Raw genomic sequence first — 23,008 nt, 5'->3', positions numbered from 1 at the left:
GGAGCTGCAGCAACGTGCAGTATGACAAAATATGGTGTTTTGTGAAAATGAAACCATGTAAACCTGTTCTGGTACAACCCCTAAATAAGATTATGAACCTGAAAATGAGCAGAATACCACCTCTTTTTTCGCTCACACATTGATAAATCTTCTCTGCATGCACTGTAATCTACATTCTGTCAATTCAAACAGACTGCACACATTTATTCAAAACTGTGACACAAACCTCCGTCCAGCTGCAGCAACAGCGGAAATAAACATAAATTAAAATAACGTCAAATAAAAACTGGTTTAAAGCTCCAGAAAAAGCTGTTAAGTGGACTTTGAGTTCAGATTATTCAGTCACAAAGAATCAGTAGTTTCATCCCCAAAACTGTTAACTGGTTAAAAATGGGGGGCTCCTGTGCTGAGATGAACTGTTTTTGTGTTCCCCATAAGTCTGTAAAAGACCATTTAGTTCATTTAGTTTAAATTACTTTAGGTGGAACTTAAAAAAACTGATTATAATTTAAACTTAATTTAAGCTCCAACATTTTGACACACACACACACACAGGGAGTTATGTGATTTCCAGTAACCACAGAGTGGAGAGCAGCACTGACAACCTGAAAGTGAAAGTGTTCAGTCAGTTCAGACTCCATTTTGAGTCGACAGAGCAGGAGAACTGAAGGCTGAGGCAGGGTGAGTGTTAATCAAACATTTTATTATTTTACTGTCAAAGTCTCCGAGTCAGTTTTCTCCCTGTGGACTGGAGAGGAAAGAAACGTTAGAGTGAACTCATATGTCTGTGTTCCTTCCTTTTGCTCAGTCATGTTTCCTGGTTCTTGTGTTTCACCTCTCAGACTGACTGAAGTCCAGAAGATGAATGTTTGTGTGGAGGAAGAGGAGGACAGAGCAGAGTCTGCAGGATCCACATGTCTGTCTATGAAGAGTGACCGGTCTAAAGATCAACCTCTATACTTCAGTAATCAACCTGGACCCTCAGATTCAAAGTAAGAGAACTGCGTTTTGTGTAAAAACAGAGGGGGGGCGTTACATCGCATTGCAGTTGGCGTGAAAACGCAGAAAAGACAGATGCATGCTGTGTTTAACTCTGAAGTGCAGTGAGGTAAGGGGAGAGCGACTGATTTAAAAGCCGTCACTTTCAAGAGTGTCATTAAGTGAAACCCCGTAGCTATTTGTTCGGGCATGTTGACTGGTTAGGCTGGTTATTGCGGCGCTGCAGCCCTCTTTTGTGCGATGTAAACAACAGCGCAGTTCTCAAACACGGAAGCCTTCCTGGTATGAGGGACCAAAGATGACCAAAAAATTTAATATATATTTGTAATAAAAATGGCTATTTCTGTATTTATTTATGCATTTCTACATGTATTTATTTATGTATTTCTACATTTATTTATATATTTATTTCCACATTTCTACATTTATTTATGTATTTCTACATTTATTTATTTATGTATTTCTACATTTATTTATATATTTATTTCTACATTTATTTATTAATGTATTTCTACATTTATTTATATATTTATTTCTACATTTATTTATTTATTTCTACATTTATTTATTTATGTATTTCCACATTTCTACATTTATTTCTACATTTATTTATTTATGTATTTCCACATTTCTACATTTATTTATTTATGTATTTCCACATTTCTACATTTATTTATTTCTACATTTATTTATTTATGTTTTTCCACATTTATTTATTTATGTTTTTCCACATTTCCACATTTATTTTTCCTTGCGCCTGTATGCTAATAGAGTGGGTGGTGCCAACATCAGTCTGAAGCAGGATTGGTTAGCTGGGGGCCGCGTCGCAAACCAGACAGAAGCAAGTGATTCATCTACATGACACAAGCCAGCTACACAGTAGATTCCTTTAGTCAGACATATTCAGTGTCAAATTACATGGATTCTTCCGTGGTTATTACAATAACATCTAGAGTAAGATTCTTCCACTGTTCATGTAGTTTTTTGTAGTTAAAAGACTTGGTGAAAGAATTACTCCGGAAAGCTCCGCCCAACCCCTTCTCTGGGATTTCAACCTTCAACTAACAAGAATTTTTACTGCACCATTTTCCTCGTCGAAAGTCTGTGGTAAGTGTCTCTAAATGACTTATTAAATCATTGTTTTGCATTTCAGTAGAAGTGGCATTGTAGAACAACTTAATACTGATGTCCACCTACACTGCCTGCTCTGTCGGCTCCTGCACACACACACAAAACCTTCATGACTAAAAAGATATTGCTTTATCAATCCACCTGTGTGTAGTGTAAACATGTAGAAAGCGTTATTTTAATCTGTTCTGTCCTGCTCATCCTCTGTGTGTTATACAAGCACAGCTATCATTAGCTTGGTAATTAACTAAACGTTACAAACAAGCTAAAATGAAAGCTGTCTGTCTGTAATGTTAGTCTAACTGTTTAATGCTCCGTATTTGTATAGCGCCTTTCTAGTGTGTTCGACCTCTCAAAGCGCTTTTACACTACATCTGCATTCACCCCACATTCATACACTGAGCCTAAGTGCTCAAACAGAAACTAACATTCACACACTGGCTGGCGGAACAGCCGCCAGGGGCAATTCGGGGGTTCAGTATCTTACCCAAGGTCACTTCAACACGCAGCCTGGAAGAGCCGCTGACCTTCTGATTAACGGGCAACCCGCTCTACCTCCTGAGCCACAGCCGCCACAGCTTTTAGCTTAGTTTGCCCTGTAGCTTAAAATGTGGCACACTGCTGTAAACTGAGACGAACCAGCTGCTCCTCTCTACCAGGTAAGGTTACCTGCTGGCAGTAACGTTAAATAACTGCAGAGAGAGAAGGAGGAGGACAGGAGGAAATTAAGACTGAAGCAGACTGATATCTTCATTGTAAACATCACTGTGGTGTCAGATATTTGCTTTATATTGACTTAATACAAACCGTATAATGAATTTAAAAACACCCAGGCAGCCAATATGCGCACTTCAATATTTTTTTATTCATGGCAAGTCATCATCTCAATATATAACAGTGTTATCGCAGATTTTCCTCTCATCGTAGAGGCCTACCTTCATCGCGTCATGTCTTATTTGGTCTGTTGGTTGTTTGCTGGGATGGCTGAACACGCAAAATGGTCAGAGGCTCAGATACATTTTATTTAAAGCCAGAGATAGTGCTAGCAGTGAATATTTACAGACTAAAGAAGTGTTGCAGGCTGCGGTTGTTAATGCTGGTTTGAAGTCAGTAAATTAGAGAGCTGTCTGTTGTGGTAATGCTAATAAGTTAAATTATACACGCACACACACAGTAAAATCATGTTTCAAAACAGCTACTCCTACTTTCTGCCGTAATGTAAATATTCAAGCTTACAGTGTGCAAGCGGTGTGCATTTAATTAGACATTCTCATTGGTGTACTTACAGTATAATATTAATGCACAATTATTCGAAATATGGCCAGTGAATTGCAGAAGCTAGTTTTTTCAATGAAGGTCAAAAACTGCATCATGATGAATTACAGTAGTTCTGAAAAGATGCCCTGGATTACAAATCTTGTTCTCAAGATTTAAGAAGTCATGTTTGTTTTGTTACAGACCTCAATTTCTTTGACATAGTGATATATTTAATTGTTTATTCAGTGAAGTTTAAATTTGAAGTTCTAATATAATAATTCCCACACTAATTGTGAGTTATATGGCAATATCATGTTTTTACCAATAATTTGTCGTGACCAGTTATTAGTTTCATGGTCAAAAGGTATCAATGAGTGTGTTTTGGGTTAAACCCTTTGGTTATCTTGAGAATTTCATGTGGGATGACTCAGTTTGTGTTTTTTCCCTAAGCTTTCATCGAGTTCTCCATCCCAGCTGGCAGCGGAGGCATTAGTTTATGATGAGAAGGGGATGCAGACGTCTCTGAAGAAGTAGCACAGCAACCCAGTGATGGTGTATTTACTGTCAGATCTGACAACGGTAAACTTGATTCCCATTTCTTTCAGAAAAGACCCAGCTATACTTTGGTTGTGAAAAACCAACAAAGGGTGTTTATTTTTTCTCTCCTCTCTCTCTCTCCTGAACGACACATAGATTCCAAGGGGACAACCTCTCCCAGCTTTTCCCAGTCCACCAGGCCACTGCTTGATGGCGTAACCAACTCAGCACTGTACGTTTCAGGATAAGGAATGAAGCGCTTCCAGAAAACGACACAAGGCTGATGATGATGTCAAACATGTAAGTTAATGTGTAAAATGTATTTATTGTGAGAGCCTCAGTTTTTTGATTGGTAGCTATTTCTGTAGATGTATTTACTGTAAGTTGTTCATGATTATTTATTTTTACTGAATATTGTCTTGTCTTCTGCTCCTTTCGCAGTTAATTGAATCTGCACTGACCAAGAAACCTGGTGGAGGTCGTATCATCAAGGCAAAGAAAGCTCTGACTGACTCCTCACGGCAACAGATGGTTAAAGGATAATCTCAGTATTTTTAAACCTGGGCCCCATTTTCACTTATTTTGGTGTTGAAATTACTCATAAGTACAGGAAGTTTTAAATCAGTGCAGTAGATGGATTCCAGGAGACACTCTGTTTTTAGCAGGAAGCTGAAATCTCAAAGACAAATCTCTCTCTAAATTCTCGTGAGACACATTCAACTCAAACACACAGCAGGCACACGCCGGCATCACAACTCTCTTGGTATTCGGTAGATTTTGGTTAAAGTTGATTGGTAGAATCCAAATGATGGCATGATAATGGTGTTTGTTATGGGCTACAATTCTCCCCTGGAATGCACTTTAAACATTTTCAGTGTTAAAAGTGTCTTTTAACAACAATTTCAGTATTTAAAATGAATGTGCAGTATAATAGTGAGTGCTAAAGGAGATGTCACACTCAAACAGAACTACAAACTAAACCTTGAGGGTAAATGTTTTTATTTTTAATAAATTATATGGATTACATGAATGTTATGGTGGTTGTTGGTTTTTTTCCCCTGCAAACATTAAAGGTTTTCCTTGTTTTAAGTGTAAGCTGAACATGGTAAAGTAGAAAATTGTAAAACACTAGAAAGTAGTTATTTAGATTTTTATTTCAACAAGGTGTTTGGCAAGAATAACACTTAAGGTGAGTAAATATTAGTGAATTGTACCATTTGTAGGAGTCAATGAAAAGGTTTAACACTAATGAAGATTGAATTAATAGGAGTTAATCATGAATGGATGTTATTTCTTTCTTAGTGTAGAACTTGATTTGCATTTTTTAGTGTGGTGTAGTGTTAAATGTTAACTTTACACTCTAAATGTTCAGACTTACTGCTGACTTTACTGTGTAGCTAACCTTGTAGTATAATAGAGACAGTTAATTCACACAATGGCCTTGAGAGGGAGGCTGCTGGCAGACCTGCTGGGGGATGTGGTTGGCCAGCTTGAAAACAGGAAATTTCAACTGTTACATGCAGTGCTTGAATTGAAAAAGTAGTTGCCAGTACTCCCCATTCACATGTTGGCGTGCGTACTGGTTGGTACACAACAAGGAGGAGGCTGGCTTGAAGCTTGAAGGAGAACATTAGCACAGTGGCATCCTGACGCTACACTGCAGAGGCACAACATGAAGGAGTAACTAGTATAAATTAGTGTGTTATTGTAATGTTATACCATTAAATAAAAAGTATACTGGTAATATATGCAATAATGCATTACTGTGGTAATGCATTTTGACCAGTGGCCATGTTCCCCCAATCACAATCTTTAGCGCCCCTAGTGGCAGCGACCAGACCACAGAAAAATAGAAAACTATATTACTGGACGAAGCCACCCCGCTGATTTGAATGGAGAGCAATGAAGCCAGTTTTGGACCAATAAAATACTACTACAGGGCTACTTCCTGTTGGCACCAGCGTCTACTGCGCATGTTCGTGCAGCATAACCGTGGTTTAATGACGTAGAGCAACGGCAGAAACACCGTAATTCTGGTAGCTGCATAACAAAAAGTTTCATGGCTCAGTGTGTTTGTCTCGGATTGTCACTGTTTAGTCAGCCCACCTACGAGGCTCACCTGTCAAACACCAATGCAGCATCACTGATGGCCGAATAGTTGTTTTAGATTCACTGAGAGTTTATAATCTAAGCAATACGGTTACATCTCTGTTGTGCGATGGGATGTCACAGGGTTTTGATGTCATTTTTGGGCCTAGATGGAACCGTCCGTGCAGGCTTTGGTCGGCTTCACTGTTTCAACTGTGGCTTACAAACTTGGCTACAGTGAAGTCAAGACAGTAGTAGTAGATCTGATCACATCGCTATAACCAATCCTGTAACAGACTGATGTTGGCACCACCCACTCAATTAGCAGTTACGAAGCACACGCACACACACGCTGCGTTTGTGTCTAGAAGGGAAGCTTATATTGGCAAATTTGTGTGTCTTGTTTCCTCAATTTGCACAGTTTAGCAACTGATAAGATTAGATGCAGTAAATACCTAATTTAAAGTTTGTTAGGTATGAATGATCAAAATGCGTGCATATAATGAGACTGGAAAAAAATATATGTTTGGAAAAAACATTGGTTATTTAGTGTGATCCATATAGACAGACTGAGCGTAGCAGTTGCCAGGAGGATGGGGCTGTGCACAAATGACCATATGAAAAAAAACAGCTCTGTATGACCGAAAGATCATAAGTTACCGAGAGTAGAAAAAAACTGAAAAACCGAAGCATTCAGAGCAATGGGAAATATGAGGTTTTGGCTCACAGGGATTTCTTTTATTATGTTTACCTCCTTTTTTTGAAGGTTGGCCACATTTAACACGAACATCTGACATTGTCACATAATAGATATGATAGAAAATACAGAAAAGCATAATAGGTCCCCTTTAAACATTTATACAAGTTATTTGCATTATTCTGTTCAAGTACCATAGATCTATTTACACTCCGAACGATTTTAAAGTAAAGTGGCCGTGCCACTTACTGTGTGCTCTGCCAGCATTTTTGCTTTGATTGAAACAACCGATTTTCCAGATTCTCTAGTGATGATTATTTTTACTTTTAGTTCTGGTATGAATTTTATATATTAAATCAATTAATTAGTTGTATTTTTATTGTTTGATAATCGAGTGTGACAACTTACCTGCCAATGGGGCAAAAGTGCAGACTCTCAATTCAGCAGTCTACAACTCCATAATGGGATAAGATATGAAGATGTGATGAATACAAAATATGTGCCCACGACTTAATTCTTTCATTTGCTATGAAATTTGTACCATTGTGACGTACGGTGTCTAGTAAATGTTAGACAGTGTGAAAAGTCAACAACATAGGGGCCTACCCCTACCATCGTGTGATGGATTTTAGAGTCTGACTGTGTCACCTAGACTTTTGTATTTGCAAAGTACTGAAACGCAACAACAAACAGCTGAGTGCAGGAGGTGTCCACTGTGCTGAAATGATGGAGACTTTTTCTGGCTTTTCACTACAATAACCTCCCGAATCACGTCAAAAACATTCCTCTTGGACAGAGAGGCAAGACATTATGATGGTGAATAAGAAAGATTGTCAGATTTTGCGTTTCACCCAGTTCTGGAGTCTTGTCACATGATCAAATAGAAACTTAAGATTGGGCAGCCATAAACATATTACCCAGCAATCATCACTGTATATGTAGCTTTGTGACTGAAAACCAAAGAAAAGAAGAGTAAATTAATTCTGTGGAATCTGTGGAATAAATTTTTTATATTTCACCGTATACCTAAAAAAGTAAAGTACTGATAAATTGATTATGACTGACCAAAGCTTAAATCTTTAATAACAGTCAGACAAGAGTTTAAGACACAAAATATAATCTAAAAATGTAATGATAGAAAAGACTTTTACTGTCTGAGTCTCTTTTTGGAAAAGTCAAAATGTCTCTGTCAACCCGTGCTAGTCCCCTGCTCACCACATCAACGTGTAACTGGTCATTAAGGACTGATGTCCAGTCAGCTGGATCCACAGGAGGGGTAGAAACTGGAGAGACAGGTGTGGTAGTAAGTACAATGGTACTGCTCTCCACTTCAGTAGGCCCAGGTAGACCTATGAGGGAGATTAACACAGAAAATAAGTAATTTGAGTAAGTTGACATGTTGATACTGGGTGTTGCTAGAGGTGAATAATTGTTCATTTATCGTTGATGTAGGTCTAAACTCAAAGCCTTGTCAGCTTCTTGGATGATACCAATGATGGAGGTAGAGGTGGAGGCTGATGGATCCGCTATGAAATAATAAAAATTATAAAATAAATTGACTGAATTGAAATGACTTGTATGTTAGCTTAGATGTGGAGGATCTTATAATGCAGAGTTTGATACCGTCTCCTTTTAAAAAGTGACTTTACATAAGATGTTTTTTCAACACTGGCAGCTTTGGAGGAGGCACCATGATATTGCTCAATAATCAGTCCTTTAAATCAGCTACTACTCACTCCCTACCTGACTTGATTTATAATCAAAGAACAGGGCATCTCTATAGGTTTAACTAAAACACATAACTTACCAGCAGTGTCACCTTCGTGGGTGACAAGTCTGTGCACAAACCTGGTCTATCTGGTATGGTATAATACTAAAACTATACCAATTTTATGCAGTTTGTAAAAGTTGTTATTCGCGGTTAGCATGTTAGCAAGCATAGCGTTAGCATTGTTAATACCAGCACGGCTAACTAATGCTAATGTCAGACCTTTAGTTCAGATTATCTAAAAATACAGGCATAGGAAAACGGAGCATATGGGCTTACATACCTTTATCTTCTTGTCTCCTCTCTTCTGTTGTCTTTTTACATGTCCAGACAAATATGACATTCTCTTGTCAGACATAAAGCCTGACGGGCGTCACGAGTGATGTCACAGGGTCAGGGTCAGGAGTCACGGGTCACAGCTGTATTTCCATAGTATATAACTAAATAAAATAACCACTATACAGCTGTCTTTCATTTGAATGAAAACTATTCAGCAGAGGCAGGGATATATAAACCAGAAAGGGGGAAATCCCACGCACCCCCCTCGCAAATCGCACCCTTCTGTTACTAATTCATTCCGTGTTTGCTGCTAATGTTTTGCTGTTTGTCAATCTTAGAGTCACATTAGGCTTTGTGATCATAGAAAGTTTCTGTATCACATCTACACTCACCATACTGCCCTCCCTCCATAGGCGTCACTAGACCCTTTTACTGGGACACGTGCACCAGTATCACGTGCTGTGAACCAGTAATGATCCAGACCAATCAGACAGGCCAACTCTGCCAACTTCGGTCAAGTTAATATATATGCTACGTCTGGTTACACTGTCAAAATAAAGTGACTGGTAAACGCTGAGAAACAGTCAAAGGTAAAAGCGAATGTTTACAGCAGATCACAGTAGCTTATACTAGGTTAACGTGCAGCTGCAGTGAATCTCTCTACTCCGACTGTCTTTCTAATCCAGCAGGGGAGCGCTTGCCTTGGTCTGTCTGTGTATTGGTTGCTTGCCAGCCTTTGTGTCTGAACAATGTTAAAGGAAAATACAAATTTTTAGTATTTTTGATAAACACAAACTGGCAACAGTGTTTATAAACGGAAAAGATAACCGCGAGACCTGTTTTAGGGGGTGCTGCATCCTCCTCAGCACCATATTTTCTGCGTCCATGCTATGTGCATAAACAATGTCTGCATTTTTTCTGTACTGTATTCCTTTAATATGTCATGAAAAACTACTTTTTAAACTGTACTAACTAAACTTAACTAAAATTTGTGACACAAAGAGAAATCATTGGTGCTGTCTTCCTCTCAGTATCTGTGACAGCTGTCAGTTACCTAGAGAATTTTGGTGTTTGCAGAGTTCAGTCCAACGGACAGAAAGCAGAGTCTACAGTATCCAGCTGTCTGTCTATGAAGAGTGACCGGTCCAAATATCTTCTTCCTCCAGACTTCAGTAATGAACCTGGACCGTCAGACACAAAGTAAGAGACTGTTTTTACTGTAAACTGACCTGATGGAAGATGATGCATTGAGGATTAAGACAAAATGTTTAAAAGATTTATGTTCCTGATGCAGAACTATTAGTGCAGATACAGTTTCAAACTAAGATGGATGTGATTTTATTTCTGTAGCAAAAGACCACAGAACCTCAATTTCAGAATTTACACTTCAAGAAAATCTTGGTATATTTTTGCCCTCACGTTGACGTCACTGTAAAGATTTAGAAATATTCAGAATCTGACAGAATCTGCTTCAAATGTGTAATTCATTTTCTCATATTAACTCTAACTACTGAGCTGTTTGGCTCTTCCTCAGATCAGCTGTTCTGATCCACCAGATGCATCTTGAATCACTTCAGATCATAATTGTGCAACATGTGGTGAAAAAGCATTTGTAGTTCAGCTTTGCTCACCTTGATGAACACTTTGCTTTGAATCATTAGTAAGTGGAGCTTTGAGCTCAGATTCTGTCCATCATATATTGTTCCTAAAGGTCAAGAACAAACATCCACATGGTTGCATTTATGCCTTAATTAAATAGTTGTCTGGATTTGAACCTGTGACACCATTGTTACATGCTTTATGTCTGCGACTGGTCTACCATAATTATTTTTTAGACCACTTCAAACCAAAGTGTTGAGTTTGTGTTAATAACAAACTGCAGGCAGATCACTAAATGTTTAATCAGACAGTCAGACAGGAAAAGCAGTTAATTAGTGTTTCTGAAAGCAGGAGAGCTGAAATAAAAGGAACAATCATCTTCATTACTGACTGAAAGCTGAATTCAAACAGAAAAGTAACGACACTTTTACTCTGTGACCATCTGAGCTTCTACACAGTGTCGGACACATCTGGAGATTTTTCAACAACAAGCAACAAATCATTTTAATTCTAAAGAAATGTCTTCACAGAGAGAGGAAGAGCAGTCATGTTTCTGTGGAGGAGCAGCCGTCCTGCTGTGCTTTGTGTCAGGACGTCCTGAAGGATCCAGTCTCTACCAGCTGTGGACACTGGTTCTGCAGACGGTGCATCACCTCATACTGGGACCAGTCTGCTTCATCAGGAGACTCCTCCTGTCCCCAGTGTGGAAAAAGATCCAGAACAAGAGCTGGACTGCAGACAGCCAGTCAGAGCAGCTCTGTACAAAGTAAGACTGGACATCTGTCCGCTGATGTCGTCATGTCTGAAAACAGGACTTTCTGTTTAATTACAGGGACATTTGGTTTTTAATATTATCATGAATATCATAAATTCAAAAACTATAACTAAACTTTATTTATCTGGATTCTTGCTCTCTGTTTAGTCTCAGAATATTTGTTCTTCTCTTTCAGCAGATAGTGGTCTGCAGGAAGTTTTAGATGAACATAAGATCAGTCTGAGGAGGAGATGTGAACGTGTGACTGAAGGAAGTGATGAAACAGGAAGTGTAACCCTCCTCAACAGGATCTACACTGAGCTCTACATCACAGAGGGACAGAGTGAAGAGGTTAATACCCAGCATGAGGTGAGGCAGCTTGAGACAGCTTCCAAGATGGAGACCCTCCATGAAACTCCAATCAGGTGCCAGGACATCTTTAAAGCCTTACCTGGCCAACAGAGAGCCATCAGAGTGGTTCTGACCAACGGCGTCGCTGGCGTTGGAAAAACCTTCTCAGTGCAGAAGTTCACTCTGGACTGGGCAGAGGGCTCGGAAAACCAAGATGTCGGTCTGCTGGTTCTGCTCTCGTTCAGAGAGCTGAACTTGATCAAAGATGAGCGGCACAGTCTCCTCACGCTGCTCCATGTTTTCCATCCAACATTACAGAAGGTCCCAGCAGAGAAGCTCGCCGTCTGGAAACTGTTGTTCATCTTTGACGGCCTGGATGAAAGCAGACTTTCATTGGATTTCCACAACAGTGAGGTTGTGTCTGATGTCACACAGAAGTCATCAGTCAACCTGCTGCTGACAAACCTCATCAAGGGGAATCTGCTTCCCTCTGCTCTCGTCTGGATAACTTCCCGACCTGCAGCAGCCAATCAGATCCCTCCTTCATGTGTTGACAGGGTAACAGAAGTACGAGGCTTCACTGACGCCCAGAAGGAGGAGTACTTCAGGAGGAGAGTCAGTGATGAAGAGCTGTCCAGCAGAATCATCTCACACATCAAGACCTCCAGGAGCCTCCACATCATGTGTCTAATCCCAGTCTTCTGCTGGATCACTGCTACAGTTCTGGAGCACATGTTGACTACAGAGCAGAGAGGGGAGCTGCCCAAGACCCTGACTGACCTGTACTCACACTTCCTGCTGGTTCAGATAAAGAGGAAGAAGCAGAAGTACGATGAGGGACATGAGACGAGTCCACAGGAGCTGACGGAGGCTTACAGGAAGGTTCTTCTGAAGCTGGGGAGGCTGGCGTTTGAACAGCTGGAGAAAGGAAACATCATGTTCTACCAAGAAGACCTGGAGCAGTGTGGTCTTGATGTCACAGAGGCCTCGGTGTACTCAGGAGTTTGTACAGAGATCTTCAAAAGAGAGAGTGTGATCTTCCAGAAAACAGTCTACTGCTTTGTTCATCTGAGCGTTCAGGAGTTTCTGGCTGCAGTCTACATGTTCCACTGTTACACCAGCAGGAACTCAGAGGGACTGGAGGACTTCTTGGGGAAAAACTATGAACAAAAAGACTCAAACGCAAAGTTTCTTATCAAGAAGTTCTCTATGTTTTTTGGATACATTGACAGCCGTGACCCATTCCTGACTGACCACCTGAAGAGAGCCATGGTTAAATCCCTTAAAAGTAAAAATGGCCACCTGGACCTGTTTGTTCGCTTCCTTCATGGCCTCTCTCTGGAGTCCAACCAGAGACTCTTAGGAGGCCTGCTGGGTCAGACAGACAACAGTCCAGAAATCATCCAGAAAGCCATCAACAACCTGAAGAAGATGAACAGTGATGAGATCTCTCCTGACAGAAGCATCAACATCTTCCACTGTCTGACGGAGATGAACGACCACTCAGTACATCAGGAGATCCAAGAGTTCCTGAAGTCAGAGAACAGATCAGAGAAGGAACTCTCTGTGTTCCACTGCTCAGCTCTGGCCTACATGCTGCAGATGTCAGAGGAGGTTCTGGATGAGTTGGACCTGAAGAAGTACAACACATCAAAGGAGGGACGAGTGAGACTGATTCCAGCTGTGAGGAACTGCAGAAAGGCTCGGTAAGTCCAGATGGGATTAACATTACAAAACAGTGTAGATTAGTTGTTTAGTCAAATATAAATAAACACTTTAACAATCTTATAATTCTTAAAGCCCCCCTCCAACCAATTTTAACTGCCATTTTGGGTTAATGTTCTTTCTCAAACAAAGAATGATGGTGTGGTTAATAGTCATAAGTAATCAATTACCATAACAACCAAAAATTGACCAGCGGGAGTGTTCGCTAACGACATGCTGTGTTAACAACGCTACACTGTAAAGTTTAGTACTCTTGACTGTCTGGCAGGAGTAGCTATTACTTATAGAAAGATAGATCGATAGATAGAAACTAATGTGTGTGTATCAGCTGTTATCAATCATTCTGCCGATGGTCCTGCCATGCATTGCACATTCCCAGCTACGTTCTACGTTTTAGTTAAAATCAAGTCATTAAAAACTCTTAAAAGTGCTGTTTATGTGTTAAACCGTTAACAGACAAAGGCTGACTGCCTCATCCATCCCATAGCCTGTATATGGTCCATCCATGAGGATCTTTTGGCCGATCTGCTAAGCAGGGCAGGTGCAGTGGACTTCATGTGATGCGCATGCTGGGGAAAGGAAAAACATGTTTATAGAATATAACACCATCACAGCAACCTCTCAGCTTCCATCGTGGTTGAAATGCAGAACTACCGAGAGAAACCTGTGGAAAGGGCAGATTATCAATATCAATTTTATTTATATAGCACACTTAAAACAACCAAGGTTGGCCAAGGTGCTTCACAGGTTAAAAAACAACAAGACCCTACTTACACAGTAAAAGTACAGCAATAAAACATTATAATATACAGTATACAATATATCGTGAAATTAAAATTGCCAGGAATAACAACAGACTTAACTCGAAGGAAATGCCAAAGAAAAGAGATGTTTTTAACAGTGATTTAAAACGTTCGAGAGTTGGGGTGGTTCTGATCTGGACTGGCAGGTTGTTCCACAGGTTAGGGGCAGATACACTAAAGGCTCAATCGCCTCTGGTTTTAATTCTGCTTCTGGGTACATCCAGGAGGAGCAGATTGGCGGATCTCAGCACTCTAGCTGCAGTATGAACACGAAGAAGCTCCGTTAAGTAAAGTGGAGCCAGTCCATTAAGGGATTTAAAAGTTAAGTAAAATCACTCCTGTAATGAACAGGAAGCCAGTGGAGGGAGCGCAACACAGGTGTGATGTGGTCCATCTTCTTTCCTGTCAGGAGGCGGGCAGCAGCATTTTGGACTAACTGCAGGTGCTGAATAGATGACTAAGTCCACATATAAGGAGTTGCAATAGTCAAGGCGGGAAGTTATAAAGGCATTAATCACATTCTCCAAATCTTTAGGAGGGAGATAGGCCTTTACCCTGGCTATAGTTCTCAACTGGATATATATCTGTTTATCAAATTTAAATGCACTTGTTATGGGGTTGTGTGGTGTGGAGACAGAGGACCCAAATGCAGCACTCTGAGGGAAGGAGGTTTATTGAGGGGAAAAAGGGTGAGAGGGACTGGAGTGGAAGACGTCGGGGAAACACAGGCACGGGGAACCAAGGAGCCTGGGGGCCAGGGAGCCGGGGAACACTGGGGGCGAGGTAGCCAGGAGCGGTGGGAGGACAGGGAGGACGCCGTGGGGGAAGTCCGAGGAGGAGAGGGCCGGTGGATGAGCCCAGCCGACTGAACAGAGGACGAGGGTGAGTGTACCTGGGAGGGAAACAGACAGAGAGACAAGGTTAGAGATAACAGAGACAAGGAACGGGGGAAATGTGAGAATAAAACAAGAAACATGAGAGCCTGAACGCGGGGGGGTGGCACCAGGTATGGAGCAACGACAATCAAGCGAGGATGGTGTGGAGAACCGGGGTTGAAATACAGGCAGTCATGAGGTGATTACTGGCAGGTGTGGCAGGCTGATGAGATGCAGGTGCAGGTAGTTGGCTGGGCTCAGGAGCAGAGGGAGAGAGAGAGAGAGAGAGAGAGAGCACACAGGGGAGAAAACACAGGGAGGCAGGCAGAGAAAAACTGATAAAAAGGAGAAAAAACCAGGACACTCACCGTCAGCCGGGCTGCCACCACAACAGCACTATCCAATACAACACCAAGACTCCTCACAGTTGAGCGGTTGTTTGAAGTTAAAGGGCCGAGAGAATCTACTTCAAGCAGTACTTCAAGGTCCATTTAGATTGAGGAAGTTTAGGTTCATCCACGTTTTGATGTCCTTCATACAGTCAAGCAGGGGCTGCAGTGAGCCCTTTGTTTTTACATTCAGGGGCAAATACATTTGAATATAATCTGCAAAACAGTGGAAAGAAAATGGAGGCCAGGGGCAGCATATACAAAGAAAATAAGATGGGGCGTAAGACAGAACCTTGAGGGACACCACAGGTAAATGGGGCTGTCTCAGAGGAATAATCATAGGTGGACAGAGAAGTTCCTATCTGTATGATTGAAACCACCTAAGTGCAGTACCTTTGATTCCCACACAATTTTCCAACCGTGACAAGGATTGAGTGGTCAACGGTGTCAAAGGCAGCAGTGAGATCTAAAAGCACTAGGACTGCAGAGACTCCTGAGTCAACAGTCAAAATCAAGTCATTAAAAACTCTTAAAAGTGCCGTTTCAGAGCTGTGACGGAGTTTGAAGCCGGACTGGAACTTTAGTCAGAGATGGGCCTGAAGTTAGAGAGAACAGAGGGGTTGAGATTTTCCTTTTCAGAGGATGCGGTTACAGAAGATCGAAGAGCAAAAATCTTCTCAACAAAGAATTTTAGGAAAGGGTAATAGAGGTCCAATGCTCATTATTAAAAAGAACCTGTGGCCTGTGACAGTTGTTGGCGACCAGCTTAGAAATGAAATCAGATTTTGCAGATTTTACAGCTCTCTGATAGTCAGACAGATATTGCTGTAGGATTTCACACTCTGAGTTTATCTTTCTTCCACCTTCTCTCAGCTTGCCGACATGCACGTCTGATCACACGGGTGGTGTCATTTAACCAGGGCTCTGAAAGTGCATTAGTGCGTTTCATCCTCAAATGAGCTACAGAGTCCAAGATGTTTGTGCAGGTTGAATTAAAAAGAGTTCATCAGTACCAGTAGCATCACCTCCATCCAAGTTATAGAGCACAGAGTCTTTGAAAGCAGCAGAGAACTGTGCCGGGGTTTGACAGCGTGCAAAAGCAGCGTGCAAAAGCAGATTTGACCACAGAACATGGGACTGTAATCGTAAATAAGACAGGGAAGTGATCCGAAATACATGCATTACAGATTTCATTTACATGAACACACAAGCCATGAGACAGCACAAGGTCCAATGTGTGTGCCTTTTCATGTGTTGAGCCAGACACCAATTGAGTGAGAATAAAAGAGTTAAGAAGATTTAAGAAGTCTTTAACCATAGGTTTGCTTTCACAGCATACGTGTAAATTAAAGTCACCACACATTATAAAATGGTTGTAGTTTAACCTGATACCTGCTATAAAATCAGCAAACTCTTGCATAAAATCTTTGTTGAATATTGGTGGACGATACACAACTGCACACAGCGTCGGAAAAGAGGCGTTTAATTCAAATAGCTGCAGCTCTAAGATAGAATAGGTGACAGATGCAGACAGCCGACACTGGAAAGTGGATTTAAACACAGTGGCCACCTCTGCCAGTGGTCCGAGGAGAGCTAAAAAATGTACTGTTTGGAGGGAGAAGCTCAGAAAAGGAAGAAGACTCACCAACATGAAGCCAAGTCTCGGTCAGCATCATAAAGTCCAATTTATGGGATATAAAAAAGTCATTCAGCTCAAAAGTTTTGTTGGCATTAATCAGGGCCATACGAAGAGTTAACTCCAAACTGTCTGGTTTTGAGGCCCACTGCAGTGTGCGCAAATTAGCCATATTCACACCACGTCGACAGTCCAGCCGAAGTTTTCTCACCGACGCCGGGTTTCTCAGCCCGGTGTCGGCCCCCAGGAACCGTGTGTCAGGCCGGGATTCAGATCCACAGATTCAGGTCCTTCCTCTCTGTAAAGAAGAAAATGTAATTATAACAAAAGCAGACCTAAACGGAACAACCACCAGCCCTGCCATAAGATCGACCTTTATGAAGTTTATAAGTCTCCTTCTCTGGTGATGTTCAGTCCGAGATGTGTTAAATAATATGTATGTATAATGTGTCTTCTTAAGTTTCAGTGTTTTGAGCTTTCAGGACCTCCATATTAATGATCTGCTAGTTGACAAAAACAAGCAGAGAAGCCACACACCAATGCTCATTATTAAGAATTTACCAAAAGCTTTGGTACAGTATATAACAGTGGTCACTAACAGGCAGACCGCGGTCGAACTACAGCCGATTTATTATTGAGACTTACTACCTCCTGATGGAGCGTTTCATACAATCGTCTCATGTGACGCTGCTCAGCCAATTAAATCTGTGCATTCCTATGCTTACGAGTCGAGTCGGCGAGAATCACCAGAGACGTTTTGGAAACACACACAAATTGAGGAGACGAAAGAGAAAAGATATTTCACATGGCTTTTAATCAAGAATGTACAGATTTTTACATGTACATTCCTCCCACTGCAGTTCAGAACCAGAATATCTCATAGATCTCCAATCCTAGCTGGCAGGACAAACTAGAGCTCACTTTTCTCACTGAACAAGAGAAAGTAGGAAAGTGGTAGCTCTGCAAGAGGGAATGAAAGAGAAGAGGAGGCATTACAGCTGTTCATTTGTTATGATGTGTTGAGTGTTTATTATAAAATTGGTTAAGACTACACTTCATCACTTCAAGCTACACTTTTTATTACATTTCTTCAAAAAATTTGGCACTTTATTTTACTTTACTTAAATTTAGAATTTATTATTTATAGTAGTTATTAATTATTATCCCTCCAGTTTGATGTGAAAACTGACTGAAATATTGATTTGACAGTGCGTTGTTGACTAAAAACATGCAACTATATGTTATTGTACTGAATGATAAGGCAAGTTAGTCGTTTTGATGTTTCTGGCCTTTACTTCGAGAAATTTTCTCTAACTGGACCTCTTTGAATTCTAATTGAATTCGCCTGGTATATAAGTTTTCATCATCAGAGTAGCTATGACCTATGATTATGCAGCTGCTCTTGTCACTTCTTTGCGTCTTGCTTGGCCAAAGCCATGAGTGCTCCCTTTATAAAACTAATTAACTTACACATCCACAAAACTCAGTGCACATTTAGAAATATCACATTATACACTAAAACAGACATGAACACAGGAAGAAGATGCAAACTCCACACAGAGCCCATGGCTGGATTCAAACCTGCCTCAAGAATTTTAATAAATTAATTATTAGGATGTAAAACTCACTCACACACAGACAACACGTCATGTTAATTAATAAACGTTTTTACTTTGTCAACGAACGTTACTTCGCTATAGTGTGAATAAATCATTTGAGTGCACAACTCACCGTTTCAGCAACGCTGATGGCATCGCTCCTCAGCTCCAGACTTTTGATACCATTTCCTCCCCAGATGCATCGGTAAAATGCGCTTCTTTGTTTGGGTCTTGCTGTATGAAGTTTTAAAGCCAAAGTTTACGATGAATGGCACAGCAGCTGCCGCTTTTTGTTTTCCTCTCACACGTGTGGCCGCGCGCAGCTGATGCTACGAGTTACATAGGCAGGCTATTGTTCACGAGTCCCGCACCTCAAGTCCGAGTCAAGTCTGAAGTCTTTTGAGGACGAGGTTTTAAGTAGAGTCTGAAGTCACTGTGTGTGCGATTTAAGGACTCTAACTCGAGTCCCCATCACCGGTACACAGATTATACTGTATGTAAACGCTGTTATTGCCCCTGCCCTCAAACACGTCATCTCCATACCAGAAAGTTAAAACTGAAAACCAACGACATTACACAAAACGTAAAAAGAAATCTGTCACAGAAAAAAGAATTACATGAAAAAAACACCCTCAACATTAAACACATCATCATAATGAAAAAATGTCTAAATAAAATAAGATTTATTTTTTACATTTATTAATGATTTTAAGTTTTGAGTGAATATTTTCCGGTGACAGACTGAAGAAATCATCAAAGCGTAAATGTAACAATTTCTCTCAGCATGATTTAAGCAAAACAAAGATTAATAGTCTGCAGGTCAGACCTGGGAGAGAGGGATGAGAATTATTGTTTCATGTCAAACACAGTGGGATAAGATTAGCTGAACCTGAAGAAAAAATGTTCATCAAAACAGGATGAGTTAAGGCAAGGCAAGTTTATTTGTATAGCACATTTCAACAACAAGGTAATTCAAAGTGCTTTACATAAAACATAAAAGCAACAGGGAAATATAAAAAAGTTTAAAAGCAACATAGGGAAATAAAATAAAATACACATTAAAAAAATAATAACAGTTACAGTGCAGTGTACAAGCAGGGTTAAATGGATAATAAAAACAGGCTGAGGGGTTGAGCAAATAATTGAGTTACAATAATTTTGAAAAGAGAATAAACAGAAAAGTACACTTAATCTACTCTCTCTAGTTAGTCTGTACTCGGGTCCATAGCGATCTTTGGGTCCACTGAAACTCCAAAAACCCTCAGACACTACAGAGAAACTAACAGCAGGATTTTGAAATCAATTCTTTGACATACAGGAAGCCAATTTAAAGACCTCAGAACTGGAGTGATGTGATCCATCTTTTTGGTCTTAGTGAGGACTCGAGCAGCTGCGTTCTGAATCAGCTGCAGCTGTCTGATGGATTTCTTAGGGAGCCTGTAAGGACGCTGTTACAGTAGTCGAGTCGACTGAAGATAAATGCATCGATAAGCTTTTCCAGGTCTTGCTGAGACATCTCTGAGTTAAGTGTTTTGTAATTTATGTGTCCTGGCAGACTTTCTGGCTGTGGACTCTCAGAGACTCACTGTGAAGTTGTGGCCTCAGCTCTGAAGTCCAACCCCTCCCATCTGAGAGAGCTGGACCTGAGTAAAAACAAGCTGCGGGATTCAGGAGTGAAGCTGCTGTGTGATTTTCTGGAGAGTCCACACTGTAGACTGGAGACTCTGAGGTCAGATACCATTGTTTCCTTCTGTGCTGAGATTAACATGATGTGAAAGTTGTGGTGACACTAAAGTGCAGACATAAGGCTGATATTATACTGATCCACAGTATCTTAATGCTAAAGTCTATTTTCTTCTTCAGTGGTTTAGTCAATTGGCTGTGGCAAAGCAATGCTGAGCTCCACATTTAAAACCTTAATATAACAAGAAACCTCTTCACTGGATAATTCCCTCTAAACTTCTTAAACTCCTGATTTTCAGCTTATATTCCACAACGGGTTTTTAAAAATCGATAATAAAAATACATAAATACAATGAATAAATAAATAATCTCTATTTCTATCTATCAGACAATAACAAATACATTCAGTATTTACTTTTTCTAACATTGTTATTAAGCTATATGATGCTTATACTGACTGAATAGTTCAAAGTGAAGAAGCTTTGATTTGATGACTCCACTATTCCTAAAATATATATTGTAGATATCTTTTGTTCACATTTCCCCAAAGTTCATCTTGACATACTTGGCATATTTGGAAACTTTGGGAGCTTGAGTGGAATCTTAAATCAGTTTCTGTGGGTTTTTCTTTGTGTTTGGCTACACAACATGAGTTTGTATAGATGGAGCCACTGGTGGAGCTGCAGAGTTTAAGAGGTGAAGTCACTACCTCTTTACTGAAGTAGCAGCACATTACCATTAATATTAATGACCTTTTACCAGTTTCCATTTTCTAAACTTCTACATTCTAAACCTTCTTCAGCTCTGAACAGATTATTAAACACTGAATGATTTCAAGCAGGAATATTGTCTTCTAACGTTACATAATTTACTCTTTATTCAGATTGAGGGGCTGCAGTTTGTCAGAGATCAGCTGTGCTTCTCTGGCCTCAGCTCTGAAGTCCAACCCCTCCCATCTGAGAGAGCTGGACCTGAGTGGAAACTACAAGCTGCAGGATTCAGGAGTGAAGCTGCTATGTGGTTTTCTGGAGAGTCCAGACTGCAGACTGGAGACTCTGAGGTCAGTTCACTGACTCTTACTAGTGACGCTGTTACTATTGTAGATCTGATATGTTTAATTAACAATTGAACCTCATTTCTGTTCATACATAACTTCCATCCATAAAGTTGTAAATGTCCTTTCGTTCATATTTTTCATGTTTCTTGTATGAAATTTAGTCTGCAGTTGCAAAGACACAAAGAAACTGTAGAAAATGTCCGCTGTTAATCGTTAAAGTAAATGAATGTTTCACATTTTTGGTAAATGGTCACATCTGTATACAGAAGATCCTCTGAACTAATATTTGTTTTAAACTGATCAAGTTTACTTGTTGAAGTAGAAATATTTCTTTGGTTTCTGTTGTTTTCATTGATCCACAATAACACAATAACAAAGTCCCTGTACTCCTTTTAAGGAAAAGCTCATTGATTAGGACATAGTAATGTAACACATCTGATTGGATTAGAAATGGATTTTTATCATTCACTCAGATTGAGGTGGTGCAGTTTGTCAAAGACCAGCTGTGCTTCTCTGGCCTCGGCTATGAAGTCCAAACCCTCCCATCTGAAAGAGCTGGACCTGAGTGTCAACAACCTGCAGTATTCAGGAGAGAAGCTGCTGTGTGATCTTGTGGAGAGTCCAGACTGCAGACTGGAGACACTGAGGTCAGTGCAGGGTTGGAGTCAGTCCATGCTATTTTAGGGGGGCAGAAGCTACCATAAAATGGTCCTAAGGCCCCTCAAATCATAATAGAACAATTAATAACAAGATTTGGATTTTTCTTACCCCCCCCCCCCCCCCCCCCCCCCCGTTTTTTTTTTTATAATGTCCAGACGTGCTCAACAAAGAGAAGCAAGAATATTGATAAATACGATGTAAATTTTTGGCTTAAAATAATATTTCTGGTTGTTTAAACAAGTCCGTCAACGTAAACTACAACATAGGTTAGTGGCTGTCAGCCAGCTGGCTAACGCTACAAAGCTAACGTAGCTTTCTCAGTATCATCTAGTGTAGTGGCTATTTGTCCATAAACTTAAACAAAAACAAATAATAACAAACTTCTCAAATGGCCACTTGAGGCTACGTCATGGTTAGGCTTTACGCAGGTTCAGAGGTACCAAAGCAAGATAATGTCCATAACAAGACTGAGTTTGAGGAGGTTTATTCACACACATAAGCAAGCTTACAGACATTTCTGCTGCCTCTCTCACGCTGGTAAAAAACCATATGCCCTCGTGCCTGCAGCACCTCCCACCTTGACCTACTTATGCAAATGAACATAACACCATGTGACCAACAAACGACAATGCAAGTAAAGCATAACTACAAAATAAACCAAATTAACAAGAAAAGAAAAGAAATAAATTGGGCTATAAATTAACTCAAACTCAAAATAAACAAAAATAAGAATATAGCTCCAACAACCCAGCCCCTAATTGTAACGGTACTTTACCCACAATTAACCTTAGCTTTAACACAAAGGAGCTATTTTCTAATTGTAGCTTAAACATTAAACTGGAATCTTCACATCTTCAGATTCTCCATATCTGAAAGAAACAAACAGATGGAAGACAGAGATAGGAGAAAGAATGAGTCGTCTAGTCAATTATTAGCCTCCAAGAGAAGACAGAGCTTGGTTATCTGTCTGTCCAGGATGCTGATCTTCGTTTGGACCTTCACAGAGCGAACCAGTCCTCTAGAGTCAGCTGTGGTGCTTAGAACTCTGCCCATCATCCATGAGCCTCTTGGAGCTGTGGCATCAGCGATTACGACAATATCTCCTGGAATAAAGTTTCTCTTTTG

General features: G+C 40.4%; 1 protein-coding gene and 1 long non-coding RNA gene across 2 annotated transcripts in view; both read left to right on the top strand.

Moving 5' to 3' along the window:
• The first annotated feature begins 664 nt into the window (after window positions 1-664).
• The window catches only part of LOC123968580 (NACHT, LRR and PYD domains-containing protein 14-like), a 36,159-nt gene continuing 13,815 nt past the window's right edge, over window positions 665-23,008 (top strand). Inside the window, exons 1-7 of the mRNA XM_046045440.1 lie at window positions 665-681; window positions 843-992; window positions 9,831-9,953; window positions 10,883-11,118; window positions 11,303-13,163; window positions 20,039-20,212; window positions 21,050-21,226. Of these exons, the coding sequence (XP_045901396.1) occupies window positions 862-992; window positions 9,831-9,953; window positions 10,883-11,118; window positions 11,303-13,163; window positions 20,039-20,212; window positions 21,050-21,226 (2,702 nt within the window). The 5' untranslated portion in view covers window positions 665-681; window positions 843-861. The remainder of the gene's footprint in view (window positions 682-842; window positions 993-9,830; window positions 9,954-10,882; window positions 11,119-11,302; window positions 13,164-20,038; window positions 20,213-21,049; window positions 21,227-23,008) is intronic.
• LOC123968648 lies at window positions 2,553-4,951 on the top strand. The gene is made up of 3 exons (XR_006824507.1): window positions 2,553-3,963; window positions 4,078-4,221; window positions 4,363-4,951. It is a non-coding gene; the product is annotated as an uncharacterized LOC123968648 (long non-coding RNA).

The sequence above is a fragment of the Micropterus dolomieu genome, linkage group LG01 (genome assembly GCF_021292245.1).
Source record: "Micropterus dolomieu isolate WLL.071019.BEF.003 ecotype Adirondacks linkage group LG01, ASM2129224v1, whole genome shotgun sequence".
Classification (NCBI taxonomy): domain Eukaryota; kingdom Metazoa; phylum Chordata; class Actinopteri; order Centrarchiformes; family Centrarchidae; genus Micropterus; species Micropterus dolomieu.
The sequence above is the reverse complement of the archived record's forward strand: the minus strand, read 5'-3'. Positions and strand labels throughout refer to the sequence as shown.